Genomic DNA, 24,284 nt, shown 5'->3' with positions numbered 1-24,284 from the left:
CTTCCAAAAACTAGTACTACTATATTCTCGTTTTACTATTTACATTTCCCTTAATTCCCAAAATTGGCCGAATCTACCTAGTCAAATACTAGTAGTAAAGCACAACTGCATCAGTCACAAACAAGCAAAAATCCCACAAAACAGAGTACTGATTGTCTTTTCGAGCTGGAACCTCTCAGTCAGTCATAAAGTGCCAATCTTTCCTCTTCCAGCAGGTATACAAACTTAGTTTTCTGGTAATTAGTTAAATCTGTTAATTATTGCCCCTTTCAGCCTTGAACAATGATTAAATATGTTTATGGATTTGGCTTGCTTTGATTTGCATCAAAGATTTGCATGTTTGTTTTCTGTGTCTCTGCTGCTTTGTCTACTTGCTCTCTTAATAATAGATGGGAGATGATTTAATCAAGAAGCTAGGGTATTTTTTTTATGTTGAAATACTAAGCCTTAAAGTATAATTAATGAAATAAATGATTCTGATTCTTGTTTTCTTGTCTCTACAGGCTTCCATGTGAATACTGAACTGCATTGCTCATCATATCATTATTGAATGTGATTTGGATTTTGTCAAGATCAAATCTTTCTATGAATTTATGAAGTGACTGATTGCTGAAGATCTCAAGTGTATAATAAGTTTGTTGAATTGACAACCATGGCTATGGCCCCTACTGTAAAAGTGGTTCTTGGCTCAATTGCATTTGCAATATTCTGGGTTCTGGCTGTTTTTCCGGCTGTGCCGTTCCTACCGATTGGTAGGACAGCCGGATCCCTTCTCGGAGCCATGCTCATGGTGCTCTTTCAAGTCATGACTCCTGATCAAGCCTATGCTGCCATTGATCTCCCGATTCTCGGGCTACTCTTTGGAACTATGGTAGTTAGTGTGTATCTAGAGAGAGCTGACATGTTCCAGTATTTAGGCAAATTGCTCGCGTGGAAGAGCCAGGGTGCCAAGGACTTGCTCTGTCGGATTTGCTTGATCTCTGCCCTTTCTAGTGCCCTCTTCACCAACGATACGTCGTGTGTTGTGTTAACCGAGTTTGTGCTGAAAATCGCGAGGCAGCATAATCTGCCGCCTCATCCCTTTCTCTTGGCCCTTGCCTCCAGTGCTAATATAGGATCTTCCGCGACTCCTATAGGGAATCCTCAGAACTTGGTCATAGCTGTTCAAAGTGGGATAACTTTCGGCACGTTTTTGTCTGGTATCCTTCCTGCCATGCTAGTGGGAGTGTGTGTCAATGCTTCGATCCTCCTATGTATGTATTGGAAGCTGTTGTCCATTCAAAAGGACGAAGAAGATGTAGCTTCGGAAGTTGTTGGCGAAGATGATGTGGTTTCTCATCGCTTCTCACCTGCAACAATGTCACATCTCACTTCAGTACACTCCCAAGAGTTCGGTTCTGCTTTGGAAACAATGAATCATGTAGAATCGACCCTTAGGAATCGTGGTAATTTGGCTGGCACGAATGGTCAAATAGATCAAGTTGAGGGGCTAAGCGACAGGGCGAGTTTGGGCAGATCTGAAATTGAAAGGGATTCTAGTTCGCAGTTTGATTCAAACAGAAAATCAGATTCTTCAAAAGAGATTGGAGATTCGGATGATCTTGTCAACGAAGTCGAGTGTCATAGTTTTGCAGCAGCATTTGCAGAAGAAAGGCTAGGATTGCCAAAGAAGTGGAAAAGAGTGTTGTGGAAGGCATGTGTTTATCTCATCACTTTGGGAATGCTGATATCTTTGTTGGCCGGCCTGAATATGTCGTGGACTGCAATCACAGCTGCACTCGCCCTCGTTGTTCTTGATTTTAAGGACGCCAGGCCAAGTCTCGAAAAGGTAACATCAGTTTAGAGATTGTTCACACTAGAAACTAATGTTTGTCCTTATTGATCATTTATACAGCTTCTCTTGTCATCCAGGTGTCGTATTCGCTGTTGATATTCTTTTGCGGAATGTTTATTACTGTCGATGGCTTCAATAAAACAGGGATCCCGAGTGCAATGTGGGAGTTTGTGGAGCCTTACACGAAAATAGATCACGTTAGTGGAGTAGCAGTTTTAGCTGCTGTTATAGTTGTCCTCTCCAATCTGGCTTCTAATGTACCTACAGGTGAGCCGACCCGCCTCTCTACGTTACTACTATATATTTCGTGACATGAATCCCATAAAAACAAAAAATGTTATCAGCATCTATCTAAGTAACAAACATTTATGTTCAATAATCTGATCATCAAGACTATGTATAATACATCTCCACTCTCTGCGTGTTGTGAGCTTTGTTCCGTTTCTAATAATCTATCGCGCTGATGTTACAGTTGATCCATAACCTCCTTTACCTAAATCAACTCTTATCCATGACAAGACACCATAGATAACTTGGTATTTTTGACTGAGATGTCTTGTAATGTGTATAACTTATCCATATTATGTTTGGTTACATGTATCAAATTATCTGCTGCATATATAGATTAATTATAGTAGAAGAGTGAAATTATGGTACTTTAGTATTTTAATTTATGTTAAAAGGGTGTATCATAGTATATCAGTACAATGTTATCATCCATAGCAAACAAAACATATGGTATGTTTGTTAAATAATGCGCGAGCAAGATGTAGAACTCATACGATGGAGTGTGGTGTTTGCAGTGCTGCTATTAGGTGCTAGAGTGGCAGCATCAGCAGCGGCGATATCTCCATCGAGTGAGAAGAAGGCGTGGCTGATGCTGGCTGATGGAGTACGAACTAAACAAGCCCAATAGCGGGGACAGCTCGGCTAGCCCAAAGCCCAAAAAAGAGTTCAGTTCGGCCAAGAGTTCAGTTCGGCACAACCAAAGAGTTCGGCCCCAGCCTACAGCTCGGTGAAAGCCAACTCATCAAGCTCTGCTCTCAGGTCGGCATCAAGCTCTACTCTCAGATCGGCAAAAGCTGCTCGGCAATAATTCAGCAGTTCGGTCTCAGCATTCGACCGAACTAGGAGTTAGTGGACTCATGAAAGGCCTCCACGACCTCCACTACACCCACGATCTATTTAGTGGTGTCAAGCAGTCATTAACTCGGGCAGGATAGTGGACCCATGCAAGGTCGCCACGATCTCCACGACATCCACTACCTAATAAATGCTGCATGCCACGATCTTGGTTCAAAATATAAATAGAACCTAGGTCAGATAGATAGGGGATCTTCTGTTAACTTCTGTAAAGCTCTCTAGAGAGAAAATAATCATATAGCAAGTCTGTGTTGTAAGCTGTAATTCTCAGATCAAGCAATACAACTCTGCCCTCTTTTCTTCCCGTGGACGTAGATTTACCTCAGTAAATCGAACCACGTAAATTCTGTGTGTTGATCTTCCTTTATTTTTACGAGCATTCATCACCATCAAAAATTCGCAGCCTCATCACTGGCGCCGTCTGTGGGAAACTCAGAACCAAATTTGTGATAAAGCGAGTTTTTGATCCTCCTCCACCAAAAAAATGCATTCCAGATCACGTAACACCCATAATTCTGTCCGTGACAACCGTGAGGAAGTAAGTCTAGCTCGCAGGTCTGAAAAACGGCCTCGGGAGACATCTACTTCCAGTTCTCACGAAGGAACAAGCCACTCCAGGAGTCATCGCACAGAATTTTCCCAGCAGCCCGATTTAAATGAGGTTGTCAAGCTGTTTTTGGCCGAGAAGCAGGAGGAGTTCTTAGCCTTCATGCAAAAAAGCCAGCAGCCGGAGAAGAAAACGGGGGATTCTCCCTCCTCCTTCAGACATGAAAGTCACTACCGCAGTAGTGACGTGTCCTCCAGGAGAGAGAATCCTCACCCCCGACATGTTCTTCCTCGCCGAACTCCTTTTGAAAGAATTCAGAGGGCACCGGTACGAAGTAGATTGGGACCACGTCTCAATCCTGGGACGCCACCCGCTCAGTTCGTACCATTGAACAAGTCAAGAGCGGAAATTTTCGAACTACATTCCGAAATGTTCGAAAAACCAAAACGGATGACGAAATCGGCCACACGCCGAAGTCTTGATGCATATTGCTCCTTCCATCAAACCCACGGTCACGATACCGAGGAGTGCCGAAATTTGGCTGCAGGTATTGATGTTCTTGTGAAAACAGGAACGCTAAAAAAATACCAAAGCAAGCAGCCGAAAAACAAAAACAAAAAGCAGAGGGGTACGAGCTGCTTTCCTCAGAATCCGAAAAGGCAACAGGATCCCAAAGACGATGACGAGCAACAATATGATGGAGTAATCCTGACCATTGATGCTTTCCCTGCCGGGAAGACTAAATCGTCCCTGAAGCCGTAATTCCGGTTGAGATCGGCATACCCAGTTTCCGAACTCTAAACTTCTTCTCAGCAGAACTGAAGGAGGACGGACTGAGAGCCGAGCTAGATCTTGCCGAAGAAAGAAGAGAACTGGCCTGCATAAAAGCAGCCAAGTACAAGGAGCAAGTAGCCCGGTATTACAACCAAAGGGTGAAGAAGCTGCAACTTCAAGTGGGAGATCTCATCTTGAGAAACAACGAAGTCGGCCGAGCAGAAAAGCTGGGCAAACTCTAACCCACCATCAAAAATTTCCATATTGGGTGCCAGAAGTCCTCGGCAAAGGGTCTTATAAATTGACTCTCAAGTCAGGAGAATAAACGCCCCGAGCATGGCATATTTCCAACCTCAAAAAGTTCCATTTGTAAGAGACAGTTCAGTCAGTCTTATGTGTTTTCTTTGTTTTTTACTTGTTCTTGTCTCTACGTGCGTTGTGTCTGTCTATGTGAGTGTCGTCTCTTACAAATATAACTGAGGTATCTCGTTCTTCAAAGGCTAATCCCCTTTTTAGAACATACAAGCCAACGATTGTGCGTCAAAGCTTCTAAAGAGGATACAAGACCACAATTCAGCTTAAACAAGCAGTTCGTCCGAAACGAGCTGCAACAAGCCAAAGATTGTGTGTCAAAGCTTCTAAAGAGGATACAAGACCACAATTCAGCTTAAACAAGCAGTTCGTCCGAAACGAGCTGCAACAAGCCAACGATTGTGCGTCAAAACTTCTAAAGAGGATACAAGACCACAATTCTGCTTAAGAATCAAGCACTTCGTCTGAAACGAACTGCAACAAAAGTCCGATTCTCGCGATAAAACTTGCCTGAATTAGGACAAGGGAAAGTCCAATCCATGCGATAAAACTCGCCGAATTAGGACGACCAAGTTCGGTCAAAGAAGTTTACCTCATAAGACCAAGGACGACCAAGTCTAGTCAAAGAGGTTTACTGCATAAGACCACTTCGGTTAACTAGGAAAGTCCGATCCACGCGATAAAATTCGCCGAATTAGGACAAGGGAAAGTTCGATCCCGGCAACAAAAATCGCCAAATTAGAACACAAACCAAGTCCGGTCAAAGATGTTTATTTCATCAGACCGACAAGCCAAATCCGGACAAAGATGTTTATTTCATCAGACCAAAGATGAGTCCGGTCAAAGATGTTTATTTCATCAGACCAAGACGAGTCCGGTCAAAGATGTTTATTTCATCAGACCAAAGACGAGTCCGGTCAAAGATGTTTATTTCATCAGACCAAAGACGAGTCCGGTCAAAGATGTTTATTTCATCAGACCAAAGACGAGTCCGGTCAAAAGATGTTTATTTCATCAGACCAAAGATGAGTCCGGTCAAAGATGTTTATTTCATCAGACCAAAGACGAGTCCGGTCAAAAGATGTTTATTTCATCAGACCAAAGACGAGTCCGGTCAAAAGATGTTTATTTCATCAGACCAAAGACGAGTCCGGTCAAAAGATGTTTATTTCATCAGACCAAAGATGAGTCCGGTCAAAGATGTTTATTTCATCAGACCAAAGACGAGTCCGGTCAAAAGATGTTTATTTCATCAGACCAAAGACGAGTCCGGTCAAAGATGTTTATTTCATCAGACCAAAGACGAGTCCGGTCAAAAGATGTTTATTTCATCAGACCAAAGATGAGTCCGGTCAAAGATGTTTATTTCATCAGACCAAAGACGAGTCCGGTCAAAAGATGTTTATTTCATCAGACCAAAGACGAGTCCGGTCAAAGATGTTTATTTCATCAGACCAAAGACGAGTCCGGTCAAAGATGTTTATTTCATCAGACCAAAGACGAGTCCGGTCAAAGATGTTTATTTCATCAGACCAAAGACGAGTCCGGTCAAAGATGTTTATTTCATCAGACCAAGGACCTAGTCCGGTCAAAGAAGTTTACTTCAAGGCCATTTTACATAAAGGAAGAAACCAAACTAAGAGAAAGGAGACGAAATCATACTTCGCCAGCTTCGTCTCCACCTTCTCGGTGAGGTTCAGCTTCCTTCTCCTTATCTGTTTCGGCTTCAGCCTCCCCCGTATCCTTATCCAGAATGCCGAAGTGATTCACTTCGCTTTTTCGGGGGGGGGTAGTGATGGAGTACGAACTAAACAAGCCCAATAGCAGGGACAGCTCGGCTAGCCCAAAGCCCAAGAAAGAGTTCAGTTCGGCCAAGAGTTCAGTTCGGCACAACCAAAGAGTTCGGCCCTAGCCTATAGCTCGGTAAAAGCCAACTAATCAAGCTCTGCTCTCAGATCGGCATCAAGCTCTACTCTCAGATCGGCAAAAGCTGCTCGGCAATAATTCAGTAGTTCGGTCTCAGCATTCGACCGAACTAGGAGTTAGTGGACTCATGAAAGGCCTCCACGACCTCCACTACACCCACGATCTATTTAGTGGTGTCAAGCAGTCATTAACTCAGGCAGGATAGTGGACCCATGCAAGGTCGCCACGATCTCCACGACATCCACTACCTAATAAATGCTGCATGCCACGATCTTGGTTCAAAATATAAATAGAACCTAGGTCAGATAGATAGGGGATCTTCTGTTAACTTCTGTAAAGCTCTCTAGAGAGAAAATAATCATATAGCAAGTCTGTGTTGTAAGCTGTAATTCTCAGATCAAGCAATACAAACCTGCCCCCATTTCTCCCCGTGGACGTAGATTTACCTCAGTAAATCGAACCACGTAAATCTCTGTGTGTTGATCTTCCTTTATTTTTACGAGCATTCATCACCATCAAAAATTCGCAGCCTCATCACTGGCATGGGTGAGCACGGTGGCTGGGAACCTTTCCCTGCTGGGATCGGCAGCCAACTTGATCGTGTGCGAGCAGGCTCGTCGTGCTCAGCACTTCGGCTACAACTTATCCTTCTGGAATCATCTGAAATTCGGGGTTCCCTCCACCGTAATCGTCACGGCTATTGGCTTGATCCTCTTGAGAGGATGATCCACACATTTTAATTTACATTGAATTGCGTTTATAGTTGATGTTAAAAATGTAATAATTCAATTAATTGATTGATATTCGCAAGTAAACTGGTATCATTATTCATTTAGCAACGGCATGATGAATATCAATTTTAATGAATACTTCATCCTTCCCTTACAAATATGAGAACACGGGACGACACGAGTTTAATACGAAATTATAAAGTAAAAAGAGAGAAAGAGAAAAAAAATAAATAAAGTAGTGTTAGTGGATGAGGGACATAAAGAGTAGTACTTATAAGCGATTTATATAGATAATTATATGATGATTTTATAAGTTGATATTGAGTAAATTTAATCCAAAAGTTATTTTTAAAAGGATACAATTTCTAAACTTTGAATCATACTGATTATTGCATAAGAATATTGCTACATAATTTTGAAAGTAATAATTTTGTGAAAAAGAAGAAGTGACCATATAAGAATAAAAGTTTGCTATGCCATAAACAATTCATTTTATAATATTTTTCTAGGAAATCTTCATATTTGTTTAAATATGACGCATCATTAGAGGGAGGATCAGGATATGCTTTTGGTGGTGGTCTCATCCGTGATACTAAGGAACTTGGAGGTATGTTTTGTTGCGAATATTGGAGTGTGTTCTATTTTGACTGTCGAAATTTGGTGCTTATTTCATGGCTTCAGTTGGCAAAGAATATAGGTATTCGAAAGTAAGAGGTAGAGAGTGATAGTTTCATTGGTGTGTCCATGATTGTGGGAACTTTGAAGTTACCATCAATAGCAAATGTATAGTACGGAAAGTGCAGAGTTTGTTACATGAGTTTGACTCAGTGGTGCTCCGTCATGTGCACATGGAAGGAAATTTTGCTGCTTGATTTTTTGTCACATTACGCATACAACTTTTATAAAGGTGTTCATGGTTTAGAGTCCCCTCACTCGGGTCTTAGTATTTGATTGATACATGATAAATTAGGTGTTTCTTACATCTATTATTTACCCGCTTTTTTTACCAAAAAAAAAAAGAAAGAAAGAATCAAATGTAAGTATACTTACTAATGAACTCATGACGTAAGTTGTAACATTCAATTAATTGTTCCAAATGGAAAATCACCATAGAAAACAGAAGAGTTTGCCTGCGACGAGCTGCCATATGGAGGGAGGAGAGACGTCATCTTGTTTTGAAAATTTATTCTACCAATTTAAAGAATGGCAGATGTCGTTATTATCAATTCGTTTTCGTTTGATTTGACTGGTGTGTCTCGTCTCATCAAATCGTACATTACCTTGAAATTGCAAACCCAATGGAGTTCTTACGTCATCAGAGGCGAAAATTGACTTGCATTTCCGCGTTAGAATTACAAAACATACAGTACTTCAACTGCGTCTGCGTTGAATTTGGTAGGGTGAGAGATGTCGGCGATCTACGACAATTGGGAGAAACTGGTGGCTGCTGTTTTGAAGAAGGAGCAGCTTTGGCAGTTATTCAATTCCGATTCAGCCAGCATCAGCTCCGATTCATCCGGCTTCAGTTTCTGCAAATTGACCTCTTCACTTAACGACGTCATTGCCGCCAAATCTCTTCCGAGGTCACAATTTTATTTCCAATTGGGGGAGTAATTTTTTTTTATCATCAATGAGTTGATTTCGTGCTGTGTTGTTCGCATATAATCACCTTTTTCTTGTTTATGTTTACGTTTTCGCTCCTTTTGTGCTCAAGGATTCATGTTGAGGAACCTATCAAAACTGTTAGTACTACTTCAAAACCAGCTAGGAAACGGGGTTTAAAGATTCAAGTGCCGGAATTTCGATTTCAAGATGCTGGTTATAGTATCTCAGAATATCGCTGGAGAGTTAGTCCAAGGACGGCGAGTCCTAGCGTTAGCCCAACAAGTGGAGGGTTGCATTCTATGTCAGAGACGAAGCAACAAAGTTATCCATTGCCTCTTCCTCCAGGTGCAACGTTCAGATCTCCACCTGTGTCTCCAACAATTCCACCTGCAAAATCGCCCCCGGCACCTCCATGTACTCCTAAAAAATATGAGAGTGTTGAGAGCACTTGGAAAAAGGGGAAGTTGATCGGTAGAAGCACATTAGGAAACGTATATCTTGGTTTTAATAGGTGCGAGTTGCTTTCTTTTTGTAGAGAAACACATTGAGTTTGTTGATTGCCTTGTTCTATTATTAGTGAAGTTGTTTTATTGATTTAGTTGGTTGTTTTCTGTTGGTAGTGAAAAAGGTGAAATGTGTGCTATCAAGGAGGCTCGTTTGTTGCCTAATGCAGACGTAAGGCGAGATGCACGGATGATGGAAAAAGTAGGTTTTTAGGCTACTATCTGTGATGAGGATTGTTTTCGTGCTATATGTATGAGGCTTGCTTACCTTTTTTTTGCACTTGCTGAAAATGTGGAATTGCTTGTGAATTTGTAATGATTCAGTTTCTTGTAGGATATTGCTCTGTTGAGCCGCATGAAGCACCCAAACGTTGTGCAGTATTTTGGATCTGAAGTGGTCAGTGTTACTCTGGCAGTTTTAATTGTTCCTTTCATAATGTTGCAAACTTGGCTACATTTTAATCTGTTGCAGTTCATTTACTGTAAATATTTGTGTATGATCATTTGCTAATCATGAAATCCAAAACTATTGCTGTTTTTTTAGAGATTATCTTGTACTTTGGTTGACATTAAACTATTTCATTGGTCAGGTAGGTGATAACTTCTATGTATATTTAGAATACGTATCTGGTGGCTCAATCCATGCGATTCTCCAAGAATATGGAAAATTAGGAGAATCGGTAATACGAAACTATACTCAGCAGATTTTAGCAGGGCTAGCATACTTGCACTCCGAACATATCGTACACGGGTAGACATCCTGCTTCTGCTAGCAATTCTTACATCCATATTTGAACATGATTTGTAGATCGTAGTACCTTACGGGTGCATGTGTTGCAGGAATATTAAAGCAGCCTCCATATTTGTGGATCCAAATGGCGCAGCTAAGTTGTCCAACTTCATCATTGAAATGAATGTAAGTATCACTATATGCATGAAAAATCAATCTAAATATGCCAAAGACCTCCTCCATAAAGACTGGTGATTTCAACTGCTAGTTGGGCTTGATTTGCATCATTGCATGATAGCAAAACTTATGATGTGCTGTCTTGAGCTTGATGCTATTGTCATCTTTTGGTTGGTTTATATTGATAATTAAGTAATTCAGTGTATATTGCGATGGTAAACTTTTTATACAAACAAGTGCTTTTGTAGATTGTTGGGAGATCCAATTCATCATCTCTTATGGATAGCCCTTACTGGATGGCACCTGAGGTATATTTATTTCTTAATCTTCCGCGACATAAGGCCTCGTGATGCATATATTTAAAAGGTTTTTTTCTAGGTTATTATGAACTCAAATGTGCGTAAACCAGCTAGCGATATATGGAGCCTTGGATGCACTGTTCTGGAGATGGCTACATCAAAGCCACCTCTAAGCCAGTACAAAGGGGTGTGTGTTTCAGACAGTAACATTTACTTTCTTTTTTTTTGTTTCTTGGTTGTACGCTTGTGCTGGGATGAAAGATATCTGTATTGAACTCTTTAAAAGTCATAATAAGTTCTTTCTGTGACAGATACCTGTAAATAAACTTTCTAGTTTAAGACTCTGTTTTCGTGGACATTAGGTCATGGCCATGTTCAAGGTTTCATGTCAAAATGAGCTTCCAACAATTCCAGATCACCTCTCAGATGTATGTAAGGACTTCCTGAGGTGTTGCATGCAGTTGAATCCCCTACATCGTGCTACGGCTTCTCAACTCTTGGAGCACCCTTTTTTGAAAAGTTCATCTCCCTTAAGAAAACATATGTTGGCTTCACCGTCTTCAGGTCATCCTGTGGTCACAAATGCTGTGAAGGCAGAGGTACCATTTTACCACTCTAATGGCAGAGGTCTTAGAAAACACTTTTAGTGCCTGGCACTCAATGGTGTGAATCTGATAAGATGCATCTCATACTAGTTCCACACGTTTCATTCTTAATTGCTTTAGGCCTGACACATAAAAGGGTAAAACAGATAATGTCACTGTAAATATCATTAGTTTGTAGTTGAGCATGAAATGCACATTAGCCTTGAAGTCGGAGGTACCATTTTATAGCTCTAATGGCTCGCTTTAAGATGTACACTTTTGTGTTTATCTTCTGGATACAATAGTTCGCTTCAAATCTATCAAAGTCACTTTATTTTTCATATGATGCTGTCAGAGGTCTTAATAAAACCTCTATACTGCCTGGCACTCAATAATGTGAATCTGATAAGATGCATCTCATACTACATCACTCGTTTTATTCTTAATTGCTTTTCGCCCTGACATATAAAAAGGTGAAACAGATAATGTCACTGTAAATGTCATTAGTTTGTAGTTGAGCTTCACATTAGCCTTGAGTGCTATGCCTGCAAAGATATATTGTGATGTTTTCTGAAAGATTATCAGAGTAAATTCTCAACGTTACAGGACACTGATTGTGTTAGAAGCCATCATCTGTTTGATTTAGGGAAAGTTGTTCTCCACTCCTCCACAGCTAGTTCCCGGTCGAGGTATTCTTTCCAATCTTATCAATCTCGTATGGCGGCTTATGGCAGTTCGCCTAAAAACCGCCACAGGGATATGACGTATTAGTATGGCGGATATGGCGGTCAATAATTAAATAAATAAAATAATACTTATATATTTATATATAATTCTGAAATTAGAAAATAATTAAAATATAACATTTAAAACACTTTAAACAATTAATTAAGTATAAAATACAACTTTAATCTCCATGTTTCTTGCATAATGCCCCATTCCTAAATACAGTACACATGCAATGTTGTCAAATGTTGGATATGGCGGTGCTATGGCAGCGACATGGTACTATGGCTTTTCCACCACTGAACGCCATGCCATAGCGCCATGACGCCGCCATATCCGCTATTTGATAACATTGATTCTTTCATCTCCAGTTCTTCTTGTACAATCATTTTTCTAACTAGTACAATGCAACAATAGCAAAATAAGTATAATGAAACACTGAGTGTTTGAATGCTATTTTCATTGATTAGCCTTATATTCCTTAACCTCTCACTCTCTCTGCAGTGATGTCTATACTCCAAGGTATGTTTCAGCCCCCGTCTCTCCAGTCGGGAGTCCGCTTTTGCATCCATCATCACCTCAACAATTTATACAGCCAAAGTTTCCTCCTATGGTTACAAATGCTATGAAGCTGGAGGTACCATTTTATAGCTCTAATGGCTCGCTTTAAGATGTGCACTTTTTGTTTATCTTCTGGATACAATAGTTCGCTTCAAATCTATCAAAGTCACTTTATTTTTCATATGATGCTGTCAGAGGTCTTAATAAAACCTCTATACTGTCTGGCACTCAATAATGTGAATCTGATCAGATGCATCTAATACTACATCACTCGTTTTATTCCTAATTGCTTTTCGCCCTGACATATAAAAAGGTGAAACAGATAATGTCACTGTAAATGTCATTAGTTTGTAGTTGTGCTTCACATTAGCCTTGAGTGCTATGCCTGCAAAGATATATTGTGGTGTTTTCTGAAAGAATATCAGAGTAAATTCTCAACGTTACAGGACACTGATTGTGTTAGAAGCCATCATCTGTTTGATTCAGGGAAAGTTGTTCTCCACTCCTCCACAGCTAGTTCCCGGTCGAGGTATTCTTTCATCCCCAGTTCTTCTTGTACAATCTTTTTTGTAACTAGTACAATGCAGCAATAGAAAATAAGTACAATGAAACACTGAGTGTTTGAATGCAATTTTCATTGATTGGCCTTATATTCCTTAACCTCTCACTCTCTCTGCAGTGATGTCTATGCTCCAAGGTATGTTTCGGCCCCCGTCTCTCCAGTCGGGAGTCCGCTTTTGCATCCATCATCACCTCAACAATTTATACAGCCAAAGTTTCCTCCTATGGTTACAAATGCTATGAAGTCGGAGGTACCATTTTATAGCTCTAATAGCTCGCTTTAAGATGTGCACTTTTGTGTTTATCTTCTGGATACAATAGTTCGCTTCAAATCTATCAAAGTCACTTTATTTTTCATATGATGCTGTCAGAGGTCTTAATAAAACCTCTATACTGCCTGGCACTTAATAATGTGAATCTGATAAGATGCATCTCATACTACATCACTCGTTTTATTCTTAATTGCTTTTCGCCCTGACATATAAAAAGGTGAAACAGATAATGTCATTAGTTTGTAGTTGAGCTTCACATTAGCCTTGAGTGCTATGCCTGCAAAGATATATTGTGATGTTTTCTGAAAGATTATCAGAGTAAATTCTCAACGTTACAGGATACTGATTGTGTTAGAAGCCATCATCTGTTTGATTCAGGGAAAGTTGTTCTCCACTCCTCTACAGCTAGACCATTTTATAGCTCTAATGGCTCGCTTTAAGATGTGCACTTTTGTGTTTATCTTCTGGATACAATAGTTCGCTTCAAATCTATCAAAGTCACTTTATTTTTCATATGATGCTGTCAGAGGTCTTAATAAAACCTCTATACTGCCTGGCACTCAATAATGTGAATCTGATAAGATGCATCTCATACTACATCACTCGTTTTATTCTTAATTGCTTTTCGCCCTGACATATAAAAAGGTGAAACAGATAATGTCACTGTAAATGTCATTAGTTTGTAGTTGAGCTTCACATTAGCCTCGAGTGCTATGCCTGCAAAGATATATTGTGATGTTTTCTGAAAGATTATCAGAGTAAATTCTCAACGTTACAGGACACTGATTGTGTTAGAAGCCATCATCTGTTTGATTTAGGGAAAGTTGTTCTCCACTCCTCCACAGCTAGTTCCCGTTCGAGGTATTCTTTCCAATCTTATCAATCTCGTATGGCGGCTTATGGCGGTTCGCCTAAAAACCGCCACAGGGATATGGCGTATTAGTATGGCGGATATGGCGGTCAATAATTAAATAAATAAAATAATACTTATATATTTATATATAATTCTGAAATTAGAAAATAATTAAAATATAACATTTAAAACACTTTAAACAATTAATTAAGTATAAAATACAACTTTAATCTCCATGTTTCTTGCATAATGCCCCATTCCTAAATACAGTACACATGCAATGTTGTCAAATGTTGGATATGGCGGTGCTATGGCAGCGCCATGGTACTATGGCTTTTCCACCACTGAACGCCATGCCATAGCGCCATGACGCCGCCATATCCGCTATTTGATAACATTGATTCTTTCATCTCCAGTTCTTCTTGTACAATCATTTTTGTAACTAGTACAATGCAACAATAGCAAAATAAGTATAATGAAACACTGAGTGTTTGAATGCTATTTTCATTGATTAGCCTTATATTCCTTAACCTCTCACTCTCTCTGCAGTGATGTCTATACTCCAAGGTATGTTTCGGCCCCCGTCTCTCCAGTCGGGAGTCCGCTTTTGCATCCATCATCACCTCAACAATTTATACAGCCAAAGTTTCCTCCTATGGTTACAAATGCTATGAAGCTGGAGGTACCATTTTATAGCTCTAATGGCTCGCTTTAAGATGTGCGCTTTTTGTTTATCTTCTGGATACAATAGTTCGCTTCAAATCTATCAAAGTCACTTTATTTTTCATATGAGGCTGTCAGAGGTCTTAATAAAACCTCTATACTGTCTGGCACTCAATAATGTGAATCTGATCAGATGCATCTAATACTACATCACTCGTTTTATTCCTAATTGCTTTTCGCCCTGACATATAAAAAGGTGAAACAGATAATGTCACTGTAAATGTCATTAGTTTGTAGTTGAGCTTCACATTAGCCTTGAGTGCTATGCCTGCAAAGATATATTGTGGTGTTTTCTGAAAGAATATCAGAGTAAATTCTCAACGTTACAGGACACTGATTGTGTTAGAAGCCATCATCTGTTTGATTCAGGGAAAGTTGTTCTCCACTCCTCCACAGCTAGTTCCCGGTCGAGGTATTCTTTCATCCCCAGTTCTTCTTGTACAATCTTTTTTGTAACTAGTACAATGCAGCAATAGAAAATAAGTACAATGAAACACTGAGTGTTTGAATGCAATTTTCATTGATTGGCCTTATATTCCTTAACCTCTCACTCTCTCTGCAGTGATGTCTATACTCCAAGGTATGTTTCGGCCCCCGTCTCTCCAGTCGGGAGTCCGCTTTTGCATCCATCATCACCTCAACAATTTATACAGCCAAAGTTTCCTCCTATGGTTACAAATGCTATGAAGTCGGAGGTACCATTTTATAGCTCTAATGGCTCGCTTTAAGATGTGCACTTTTGTGTTTATCTTCTGGATACAATAGTTCGCTTCAAATCTATCAAAGTCACTTTATTTTTCATATGATGCTGTCAGAGGTCTTAATAAAACCTCTATACTGCCTGGCACTCAATAATGTGAATCTGATAAGATGCATCTCATACTACATCACTCGTTTTATTCTTAATTGCTTTTCGCCCTGACATATAAAAAGGTGAAACAGATAATGTCATTAGTTTGTAGTTGAGCTTCACATTAGCCTTGAGTGCTATGCCTGCAAAGATATATTGTGATGTTTTCTGAAAGATTATCAGAGTAAATTCTCAACGTTACAGGACACTGATTGTGTTAGAAGCCATCATCTGTTTGATTCAGGGAAAGTTGTTCTCCACTCCTCTACAGCTAGACCATTTTATAGCTCTAATGGCTCGCTTTAAGATGTGCACTTTTGTGTTTATCTTCTGGATACAATAGTTCGCTTCAAATCTATCAAAGTCACTTTATTTTTCATATGATGTTGTCAGAGGTCTTAATAAAACCTCTATACTGCCTGGCACTCAATAATGTGAATCTGATAAGATGCATCTCATACTACATCACTCGTTTTATTCTTAATTGCTTTTCGCCCTGACATATAAAAAGGTGAAACAGATAATGTCACTGTAAATGTCATTAGTTTGTAGTTGAGCTTCACATTAGCCTTGAGTGCTATGCCTGCAAAGATATATTGTGATGTTTTCTGAAAGATTATCAGAGTAAATTCTCAACGTTACAGGACACTGATTGTGTTAGAAGCCATCATCTGTTTGATTTAGGGAAAGTTGTTCTCCACTCCTCCACAGCTAGTTCCCGTTCGAGGTATTCTTTCCAATCTTATCAATCTCGTATGGCGGCTTATGGCGGTTCGCCTAAAAACCGCCACAGGGATATGGCGTATTAGTATGGCGGATATGGCGGTCAATAATTAAATAAATAAAATAATACTTATATATTTATATATAATTCTGAAATTAGAAAATAATTAAAATATAACATTTAAAACACTTTAAACAATTAATTAAGTATAAAATACAACTTTAATCTCCATGTTTCTTGCATAATGCCCCATTCCTAAATACAGTACACATGCAATGTTGTCAAATGTTGGATATGGCGGTGCTATGGCAGCGCCATGGTACTATGGCTTTTCCACCACTGAACGCCATGCCATAGCGCCATGACGCCGCCATATCCGCTATTTGATAACATTGATTCTTTCATCTCCAGTTCTTCTTGTACAATCATTTTTGTAACTAGTACAATGCAACAATAGCAAAATAAGTATAATGAAACACTGAGTGTTTGAATGCTATTTTCATTGATTAGCCTAATATTCCTTAACCTCTCACTCTCTCTGCAGTGATGTCTATACTCCAAGGTATGTTTCGGCCCCCGTCTCTCCAGTCGGGAGTCCGCTTTTGCATCCATCATCACCTCAACAATTTATACAGCCAAAGTTTCCTCCTATGGTTACAAATGCTATGAAGCTGGAGGTACCATTTTATAGCTCTAATGGCTCGCTTTAAGATGTGCGCTTTTTGTTTATCTTCTGGATACAATAGTTCGCTTCAAATCTATCAAAGTCACTTTATTTTTCATATGATGCTGTCAGAGGTCTTAATAAAACCTCTATACTGTCTGGCACTCAATAATGTGAATCTGATCAGATGCATCTAATACTACATCACTCGTTTTATTCCTAATTGCTTTTCGCCCTGACATATAAAAAGGTGAAACAGATAATGTCACTGTAAATGTCATTAGTTTGTAGTTGAGCTTCACATTAGCCTTGAGTGCTATGCCTGCAAAGATATATTGTGGTGTTTTCTGAAAGAATATCAGAGTAAATTCTCAACGTTACAGGACACTGATTGTGTTAGAAGCCATCATCTGTTTGATTCAGGGAAAGTTGTTCTCCACTCCTCCACAGCTAGTTCCCGGTCGAGGTATTCTTTCATCCCCAGTTCTTCTTGTACAATCTTTTTTGTAACTAGTACAATGCAGCAATAGAAAATAAGTACAATGAAACACTGAGTGTTTGAATGCAATTTTCATTGATTGGCCTTATATTCCTTAACCTCTCACTCTCTCTGCAGTGATGTCTATACTCCAAGGTATGTTTCGGCCCCCGTCTCTCCAGTCGGGAGTCCGCTTTTGCATCCATCATCACCTCAACAATTTATACAGCCAAAGTTTCCTCCTATGGTTACAAATGCTATGAAGTCGGAGGTACCATTTTATAGCTCTAATGGCTCGCTTTAAGATGTGCACTTTTGTGTTTATCTTCTGGATACAATAGTTCGCTTCAAATCTATCAAAGTCACTTTATTTTTCATATGATGCTGTCAGAGGTCTTAATAAAACCTCTATACTGCCTGGCACTCAATAATGTGAATCTGATAAGATGCATCTCATACTACATCACTCGTTTTATTCTTAATTGCTTTTCGCCCTGACATATAAAAAGGTGAAACAGATAATGTCATTAGTTTGTAGTTGAGCTTCACATTAGCCTTGAGTGCTATGCCTGCAAAGATATATTGTGATGTTTTCTGAAAGATTATCAGAGTAAATTCTCAACGTTACAGGACACTGATTGTGTTAGAAGCCATCATCTGTTTGATTCAGGGAAAGTTGTTCTCCACTCCTCTACAGCTAGACCATTTTATAGCTCTAATGGCTCGCTTTAAGATGTGCACTTTTGTGTTTATCTTCTGGATACAATAGTTCGCTTCAAATCTATCAAAGTCACTTTATTTTTCATATGATGTTGTCAGAGGTCTTAATAAAACCTCTATACTGCCTGGCACTCAATAATGTGAATCTGATAAGATGCATCTCATACTACATCACTCGTTTTATTCTTAATTGCTTTTCGCCCTGACATATAAAAAGGTGAAACAGATAATGTCACTGTAAATGTCATTAGTTTGTAGTTGAGCTTCACATTAGCCTTGAGTGCTATGCCTGCAAAGATATATTGTGATGTTTTCTGAAAGATTATCAGAGTAAATTCTCAACGTTACAGGACACTGATTGTGTTAGAAGCCATCATCTGTTTGATTTAGGGAAAGTTGTTCTCCACTCCTCCACAGCTAGTTCCCGGTCGAGGTATTCTTTCCAATCTTATCAATCTCGTATGGCGGCTTATGGCGGTTCGCCTAAAAACCGCCACAGGGATATGACGGGATATGACGTATTAGTATGGCGGATATGGCGGTCAATAATTAAATAAATAAAATAATACTTATATATTTATATATAATTCTGAAATTAGAAAATAATTAAAATATAACATTTAAAACACTTTAAACAATTAATTAAGTATAAAATACAACTTTAATCTCCATGTTTCTTGCATAATGCCCCATTCCTAAATACAGTACACATGCAATGTTGTCCAATGTTGGATATGGCGGTGCTATGGCAGCGACATGGTACTATGGCTTTTCCACCACTGAACGCCATGCCATAGCGCCATGACGCCGCCATATCCGCTATTTGATAACATTGATTCTTTCATCTCCAGTTCTTCTTGTACAATCATTTTTGTAACTAGTACAATGCAACAATAGCAAAATAAGTATAATGAAACACTGAGTGTTTGAATGCTATTTTCATTGATTAGCCTTATATTCCTTAACCTCTCACTCTCTCTGCAGTGATGTCTATACTCCAAGGTATGTTTCGGCCCCCGTCTCTCCAGTCGGGAGTCCGCTTTTGCATCCATCATCACCTCAACAATTTATACAGCCAAAGTTTCCTCCTATGGTTACAAATGCTATGAAGCTGGAGGTACCATTTTATAGCTCTAATGGCTCGCTTTAAGATGTGCACTTTTTGTTTATCTTCTGGATACAATAGTTCGCTTCAAATCTATCAAAGTCACTTTATTTTTCATATGATGCTGTCAGAGGTCTTAATAAAACCTCTATACTGTCTGGCACTCAATAATGTGAATCTGATCAGATGCATCTAATACTACATCACTCGTTTTATTCCTAATTGCTTTTCGCCCTGACATATAAAAAGGTGAAACAGATAATGTCACTGTAAATGTCATTAGTTTGTAGTTGAGCTTCACATTAGCCTTGAGTGCTATGCCTGCAAAGATATATTGTGGTGTTTTCTGAAAGAATATCAGAGTAAATTCTCAACGTTACAGGACACTGATTGTGTTAGAAGCCATCATCTGTTTGATTCAGGGAAAGTTGTTCTCCACTCCTCCACAGCTAGTTCCCGGTCGAGGTATTCTTTCATCCCCAGTTCTTCTTGTACAATCTTTTTTGTAACTAGTACAATGCAGCAATAGAAAATAAGTACAATGAAACACTGAGTGTTTGAATGCAATTTTCATTGATTGGCCTTATATTCCTTAACCTCTCACTCTCTCTGCAGTGATGTCTATGCTCCAAGGTATGTTTCGGCCCCCGTCTCTCCAGTCGGGAGTCCGCTTTTGCATCCATCATCACCTCAACAATTTATACAGCCAAAGTTTCCTCCTATGGTTACAAATGCTATGAAGTCGGAGGTACCATTTTATAGCTCTAATAGCTCGCTTTAAGATGTGCACTTTTGTGTTTATCTTCTGGATACAATAGTTCGCTTCAAATCTATCAAAGTCACTTTATTTTTCATATGATGCTGTCAGAGGTCTTAATAAAACCTCTATACTGCCTGGCACTTAATAATGTGAATCTGATAAGATGCATCTCATACTACATCACTCGTTTTATTCTTAATTGCTTTTCGCCCTGACATATAAAAAGGTGAAACAGATAATGTCATTAGTTTGTAGTTGAGCTTCACATTAGCCTTGAGTGCTATGCCTGCAAAGATATATTGTGATGTTTTCTGAAAGATTATCAGAGTAAATTCTCAACGTTACAGGACACTGATTGTGTTAGAAGCCATCATCTGTTTGATTCAAGGAAAGTTGTTCTCCACTCCTCTACAGCTAGACCATTTTATAGCTCTAATGGCTCGCTTTAAGATGTGCACTTTTGTGTTTATGTTCTGGATACAATAGTTCGCTTCAAATCTATCAAAGTCACTTTATTTTTCATATGATGCTGTCAGAGGTCTTAATAAAACCTCTATACTGCCTGGCACTCAATAATGTGAATCTGATAAGATGCATCTCATACTACATCACTCGTTTTATTCTTAATTGCTTTTCGCCCTGACATATAAAAAGGTGAAACAGATAATGTCACTGTAAATGTCATTAGTTTGTAGTTGAGCTTCACATTAGCCTTGAGTGCTATGCCTGCAAAGATATATTGTGATGTTTTCTGAAAGATTATCAGAGTAAATTCTCAACGTTACAGGACACTGATTGTGTTAGAAGCCATCATCTGTTTGATTTAGGGAAAGTTGTTCTCCACTCCTCCACAGCTAGTTCCCGTTCGAGGTATTCTTTCCAATCTTATCAATCTCGTATGGCGGCTTATGGCGGTTCGCCTAAAAACCGCCACAGGGATATGGCGTATTAGTATGGCGGATATGGCGGTCAATAATTAAATAAATAAAATAATACTTATATATTTATATATAATTCTGAAATTAGAAAATAATTAAAATATAACATTTAAAACACTTTAAACAATTAATTAAGTATAAAATACAACTTTAATCTCCATGTTTCTTGCATAATGCCCCATTCCTAAATACAGTACACATGCAATGTTGTCAAATGTTGGATATGGCGGTGCTATGGCAGCGACATGGTACTATGGCTTTTCCACCACTGAACGCCATGCCATAGCGCCATGACGCCGCCATATCCGCTATTTGATAACATTGATTCTTTCATCTCCAGTTCTTCTTGTACAATCATTTTTCTAACTAGTACAATGCAACAATAGCAAAATAAGTATAATGAAACACTGAGTGTTTGAATGCTATTTTCATTGATTAGCCTTATATTCCTTAACCTCTCACTCTCTCTGCAGTGATGTCTATACTCCAAGGTATGTTTCGGCCCCCGTCTCTCCAGTCGGGAGTCCGCTTTTGCATCCATCATCACCTCAACAATTTATACAGCCAAAGTTTCCTCCTATGGTTACAAATGCTATGAAGCTGGAGGTACCATTTTATAGCTCTAATGGCTCGCTTTAAGATGTGCACTTTTGTGTTTATCTTCTGGATACAATAGTTCGCTTCAAATCTATCAAAGTCACTTTATTTTTCATATGATGCTGTCAGAGGTCTTAATAAAACCTCTATACTGCCTGGCACTCAATAATGTGAATCTGATAAGATGCATCTCATACTACATCACTCGTTTTATTCTTAATTGCTTTTCACCCTGACATATAAAAATGTGGAACAGATAATGTCACTGTAAATGTCATTAGTTTGTAGTTGAGCTTCACATTAGCCTTGAGTGCTATGTCTGCAAAGATATATTGTGATGTTTTCTGAAAGATTATCAGAGTAAATTCTCAACGTTACAGGACACTGATTGTGTTAGAAGCCATCATCTGTTTGATTCAGGGAAAGTTGTTCTCCACTCTTCCACAGCTAGTTCCCGGTCGAGGTATTCTTTCATCCCCAGTTCTTCTTGTACAATCTTTTTTGTAACTAGTACAATGCAGCAATAGCAAATAAGTATAATGAAACACTGAGTGTTTGAATGCAATTTTCTTTGATTGGCCTTATATTCCTTAACCTCTCACTCTCTCTGCAGTGATATCTATACTCCAAGGTATGTTTCGGCCCCCGTCTCTCCAGTCGGGAGTCCGCTTTTGCATCCATCATCACCTCAACAATTTATACAGCTAAAGTTTCCTCCTATGGTTACAAATGCTATGAAGCCGGAGGTACCATTTTATAGCTCTAATGGCTCGCTTTAAGATGTGCACTTTTGTGTTTATCTTCTGGATACAATAGTTCGCTTCAAATCTATCAAAGTCACTTTATTTTTCATATGATGCTGTCAGAGGTCTTAATAAAACCTCTATACTGCCCAGCACTCAATAATGTGAATCTGAAAAGATGCATCTCATACTACATCACTCATTTTATTCTTAATTGCTTTTCGCCCTGACATATAATAAGGTGAAACAGATAATGTCACTGTAAATGTCATTAGTTTGTAGTTGAGCTTCACATTAGCCTTGAGTGCTATGTCTGCAAAGATATATTGTGATGTTTTCTGAAAGATTATCAGAGTAAATTCTCAACGTTACAGGACACTGATTGTGTTAGAAGCCATCATCTGTTTGATTCAGGGAAAGTTGTTCTCCACTCTTCCACATCTAGTTCCCGGTCGAGGTATTCTTTCATCCCCAGTTCTTCTTGTACAATCTTTTTTGTAACTAGTACAATGCAGCAATAGCAAATAAGTATAATGAAACACTGAGTGTTTGAATGCAATTTTCTTTGATTGGCCTTATATTCCTTAACCTCTCACTCTCTCTGCAGTGATATCTATACTCCAAGGTATGTTTCGGCCCCCGTCTCTCCAGTCGGGAGTCCGCTTTTGCATCCATCATCACCTCAACAATTTATACAGCTAAAGTTTCCTCCTATGGTTACAAATGCTATGAAGCCGGAGGTACCATTTTATAGCTCTAATGGCTCGCTTTAAGATGTGCACTTTTGTGTTTATCTTCTGGATACAATAGTTCGCTTTAAATCTATCAAAGTCACTTTATTTTTCATATGATGCTGTCAGAGGTCTTAATAAAACCTCTATACTGTCTGGCACTCAATAATGTGAATCTTATAAGATGCATCTCATACTACATCACTCGTTTTATTCTTAATTGCTTTTCGCCCTGACATATAAAAAGGTGAAACAGATAATGTCACTGTAAATGTCATTAGTTTGTAGTTGAGCTTCACATTAGCCTTGAGTGCTATGCCTGCAAAGATATATTGTGATGTTTTCTGAAAGATTATCAGAGTAAATTCTCAACGTTACAGGACACTGATTGTGTTAGAAGCCATCATCTGTTTGATTCAGGGAAAGTTGTTTTCCACTCCTCCACAGCTAGTTCCCGGTCGAGGTATTCTTTCATCTCCGGTTCTTCTTGTACAATCTTTTTTGTAACTAGTACAATGTAGCAATAGCAAATAAGTATAATGAAACACTGAGTGTTTGAATGCAATTTTCATTGATTGGCCCTATATTCCTTAACCTTTCACTCTCTCTGCAGTGATATCTATACTCCAAGGTATGTTTCGGCCCCCGTCTCTCCAGTCGGGAGTCCGCTCTTGCATCCATCATCACCTCAACAATTTATACAGCTATAGTCTCCTCCTGCCAAATCCAGCCCGTCCATGGTAATGATCCAGCCTCCTCTTCATCAAACGACGTGGTTGAAACAAGGCGATACTTCTTGAAAGCCCTCAGTCATGAGTAGCCCCTCTTATTGGGACCCCAACATTCTCAAAGCAGTGTTTAAATTTTCATGATTCCCAGGAACTGGCATATCTTACAATATTTCAGAAACTCAAGATTCATATCAAGTAGGGTTAAGAAGGAAACATGGTCTCAAGATATAGGGTGAATGCAGATGTAGCACTTGTTTGAGGAGAGATGGAGATGATACCAATTTTGACATATAGAGCAAACTAAATAGGACTACAATTATCATTAAAAAGCTATTTTGCATCTAAATACATGAACTTTTAACATTTGTATACATGAACCAAA

The 24,284-nt window shown here is 39.1% G+C and overlaps 2 protein-coding genes across 21 annotated transcripts; both read left to right on the top strand.

Moving 5' to 3' along the window:
• On the top strand, positions 1-8,785 carry LOC121747678 (silicon efflux transporter LSI3-like). Of its 3 annotated transcripts, XM_042141777.1 has the most exons (5): positions 1-215; positions 504-1,828; positions 1,912-2,101; positions 2,638-2,719; positions 7,079-7,351. In XM_042141777.1, the coding sequence occupies exons 2-5, from the start codon at positions 653-655 to the stop codon at positions 7,260-7,262; spliced, it is 1,632 nt and encodes a 543-aa protein (XP_041997711.1). In that variant the 5' UTR covers positions 1-215; positions 504-652; the 3' UTR covers positions 7,263-7,351. The 3 variants fall into 3 exon arrangements, with proteins under 3 accessions (XP_041997711.1, XP_041997713.1, XP_041997712.1); XM_042141779.1 differs by lacking the exons at positions 2,638-2,719; positions 7,079-7,351 and adding an exon at positions 8,667-8,785 and having other exon boundaries at positions 2-215; XM_042141778.1 differs by lacking the exons at positions 2,638-2,719; positions 7,079-7,351 and adding an exon at positions 7,777-7,874 and having other exon boundaries at positions 2-215.
• On the top strand, positions 8,392-24,248 carry LOC121747676. 18 transcript variants are annotated; one of them, XM_042141764.1, is made up of 33 exons: positions 8,396-8,850; positions 8,982-9,383; positions 9,493-9,577; positions 9,710-9,772; positions 9,966-10,126; positions 10,216-10,291; positions 10,531-10,590; positions 10,661-10,768; positions 10,944-11,180; positions 11,772-11,854; positions 12,396-12,528; positions 12,899-12,981; positions 13,150-13,264; positions 14,064-14,146; positions 14,688-14,820; positions 15,191-15,273; positions 15,424-15,556; positions 16,356-16,438; positions 16,980-17,112; positions 17,483-17,565; positions 17,716-17,848; positions 18,648-18,730; positions 19,282-19,414; positions 19,785-19,867; positions 20,018-20,150; positions 20,950-21,032; positions 21,574-21,706; positions 22,078-22,160; positions 22,311-22,443; positions 22,815-22,897; positions 23,048-23,180; positions 23,552-23,634; positions 23,785-24,248. In XM_042141764.1, the coding sequence occupies exons 1-33, from the start codon at positions 8,675-8,677 to the stop codon at positions 23,879-23,881; spliced, it is 3,906 nt and encodes a 1,301-aa protein (XP_041997698.1). In that variant the 5' UTR covers positions 8,396-8,674; the 3' UTR covers positions 23,882-24,248. The 18 variants fall into 18 exon arrangements, with proteins under 18 accessions (XP_041997710.1, XP_041997704.1, XP_041997709.1 ...); XM_042141763.1 differs by having other exon boundaries at positions 13,132-13,264; positions 15,442-15,556; XM_042141762.1 differs by having other exon boundaries at positions 13,132-13,264; positions 17,734-17,848.
• The last annotated feature ends 36 nt before the right edge of the window (positions 24,249-24,284 follow it).

Source organism: Salvia splendens, chromosome 9 (genome assembly GCF_004379255.2).
Source record: "Salvia splendens isolate huo1 chromosome 9, SspV2, whole genome shotgun sequence".
In the NCBI taxonomy this organism is placed as follows: Eukaryota; Viridiplantae; Streptophyta; class Magnoliopsida; order Lamiales; family Lamiaceae; genus Salvia; species Salvia splendens.
This window is presented reverse-complemented; position numbering and strand designations above follow the sequence as displayed.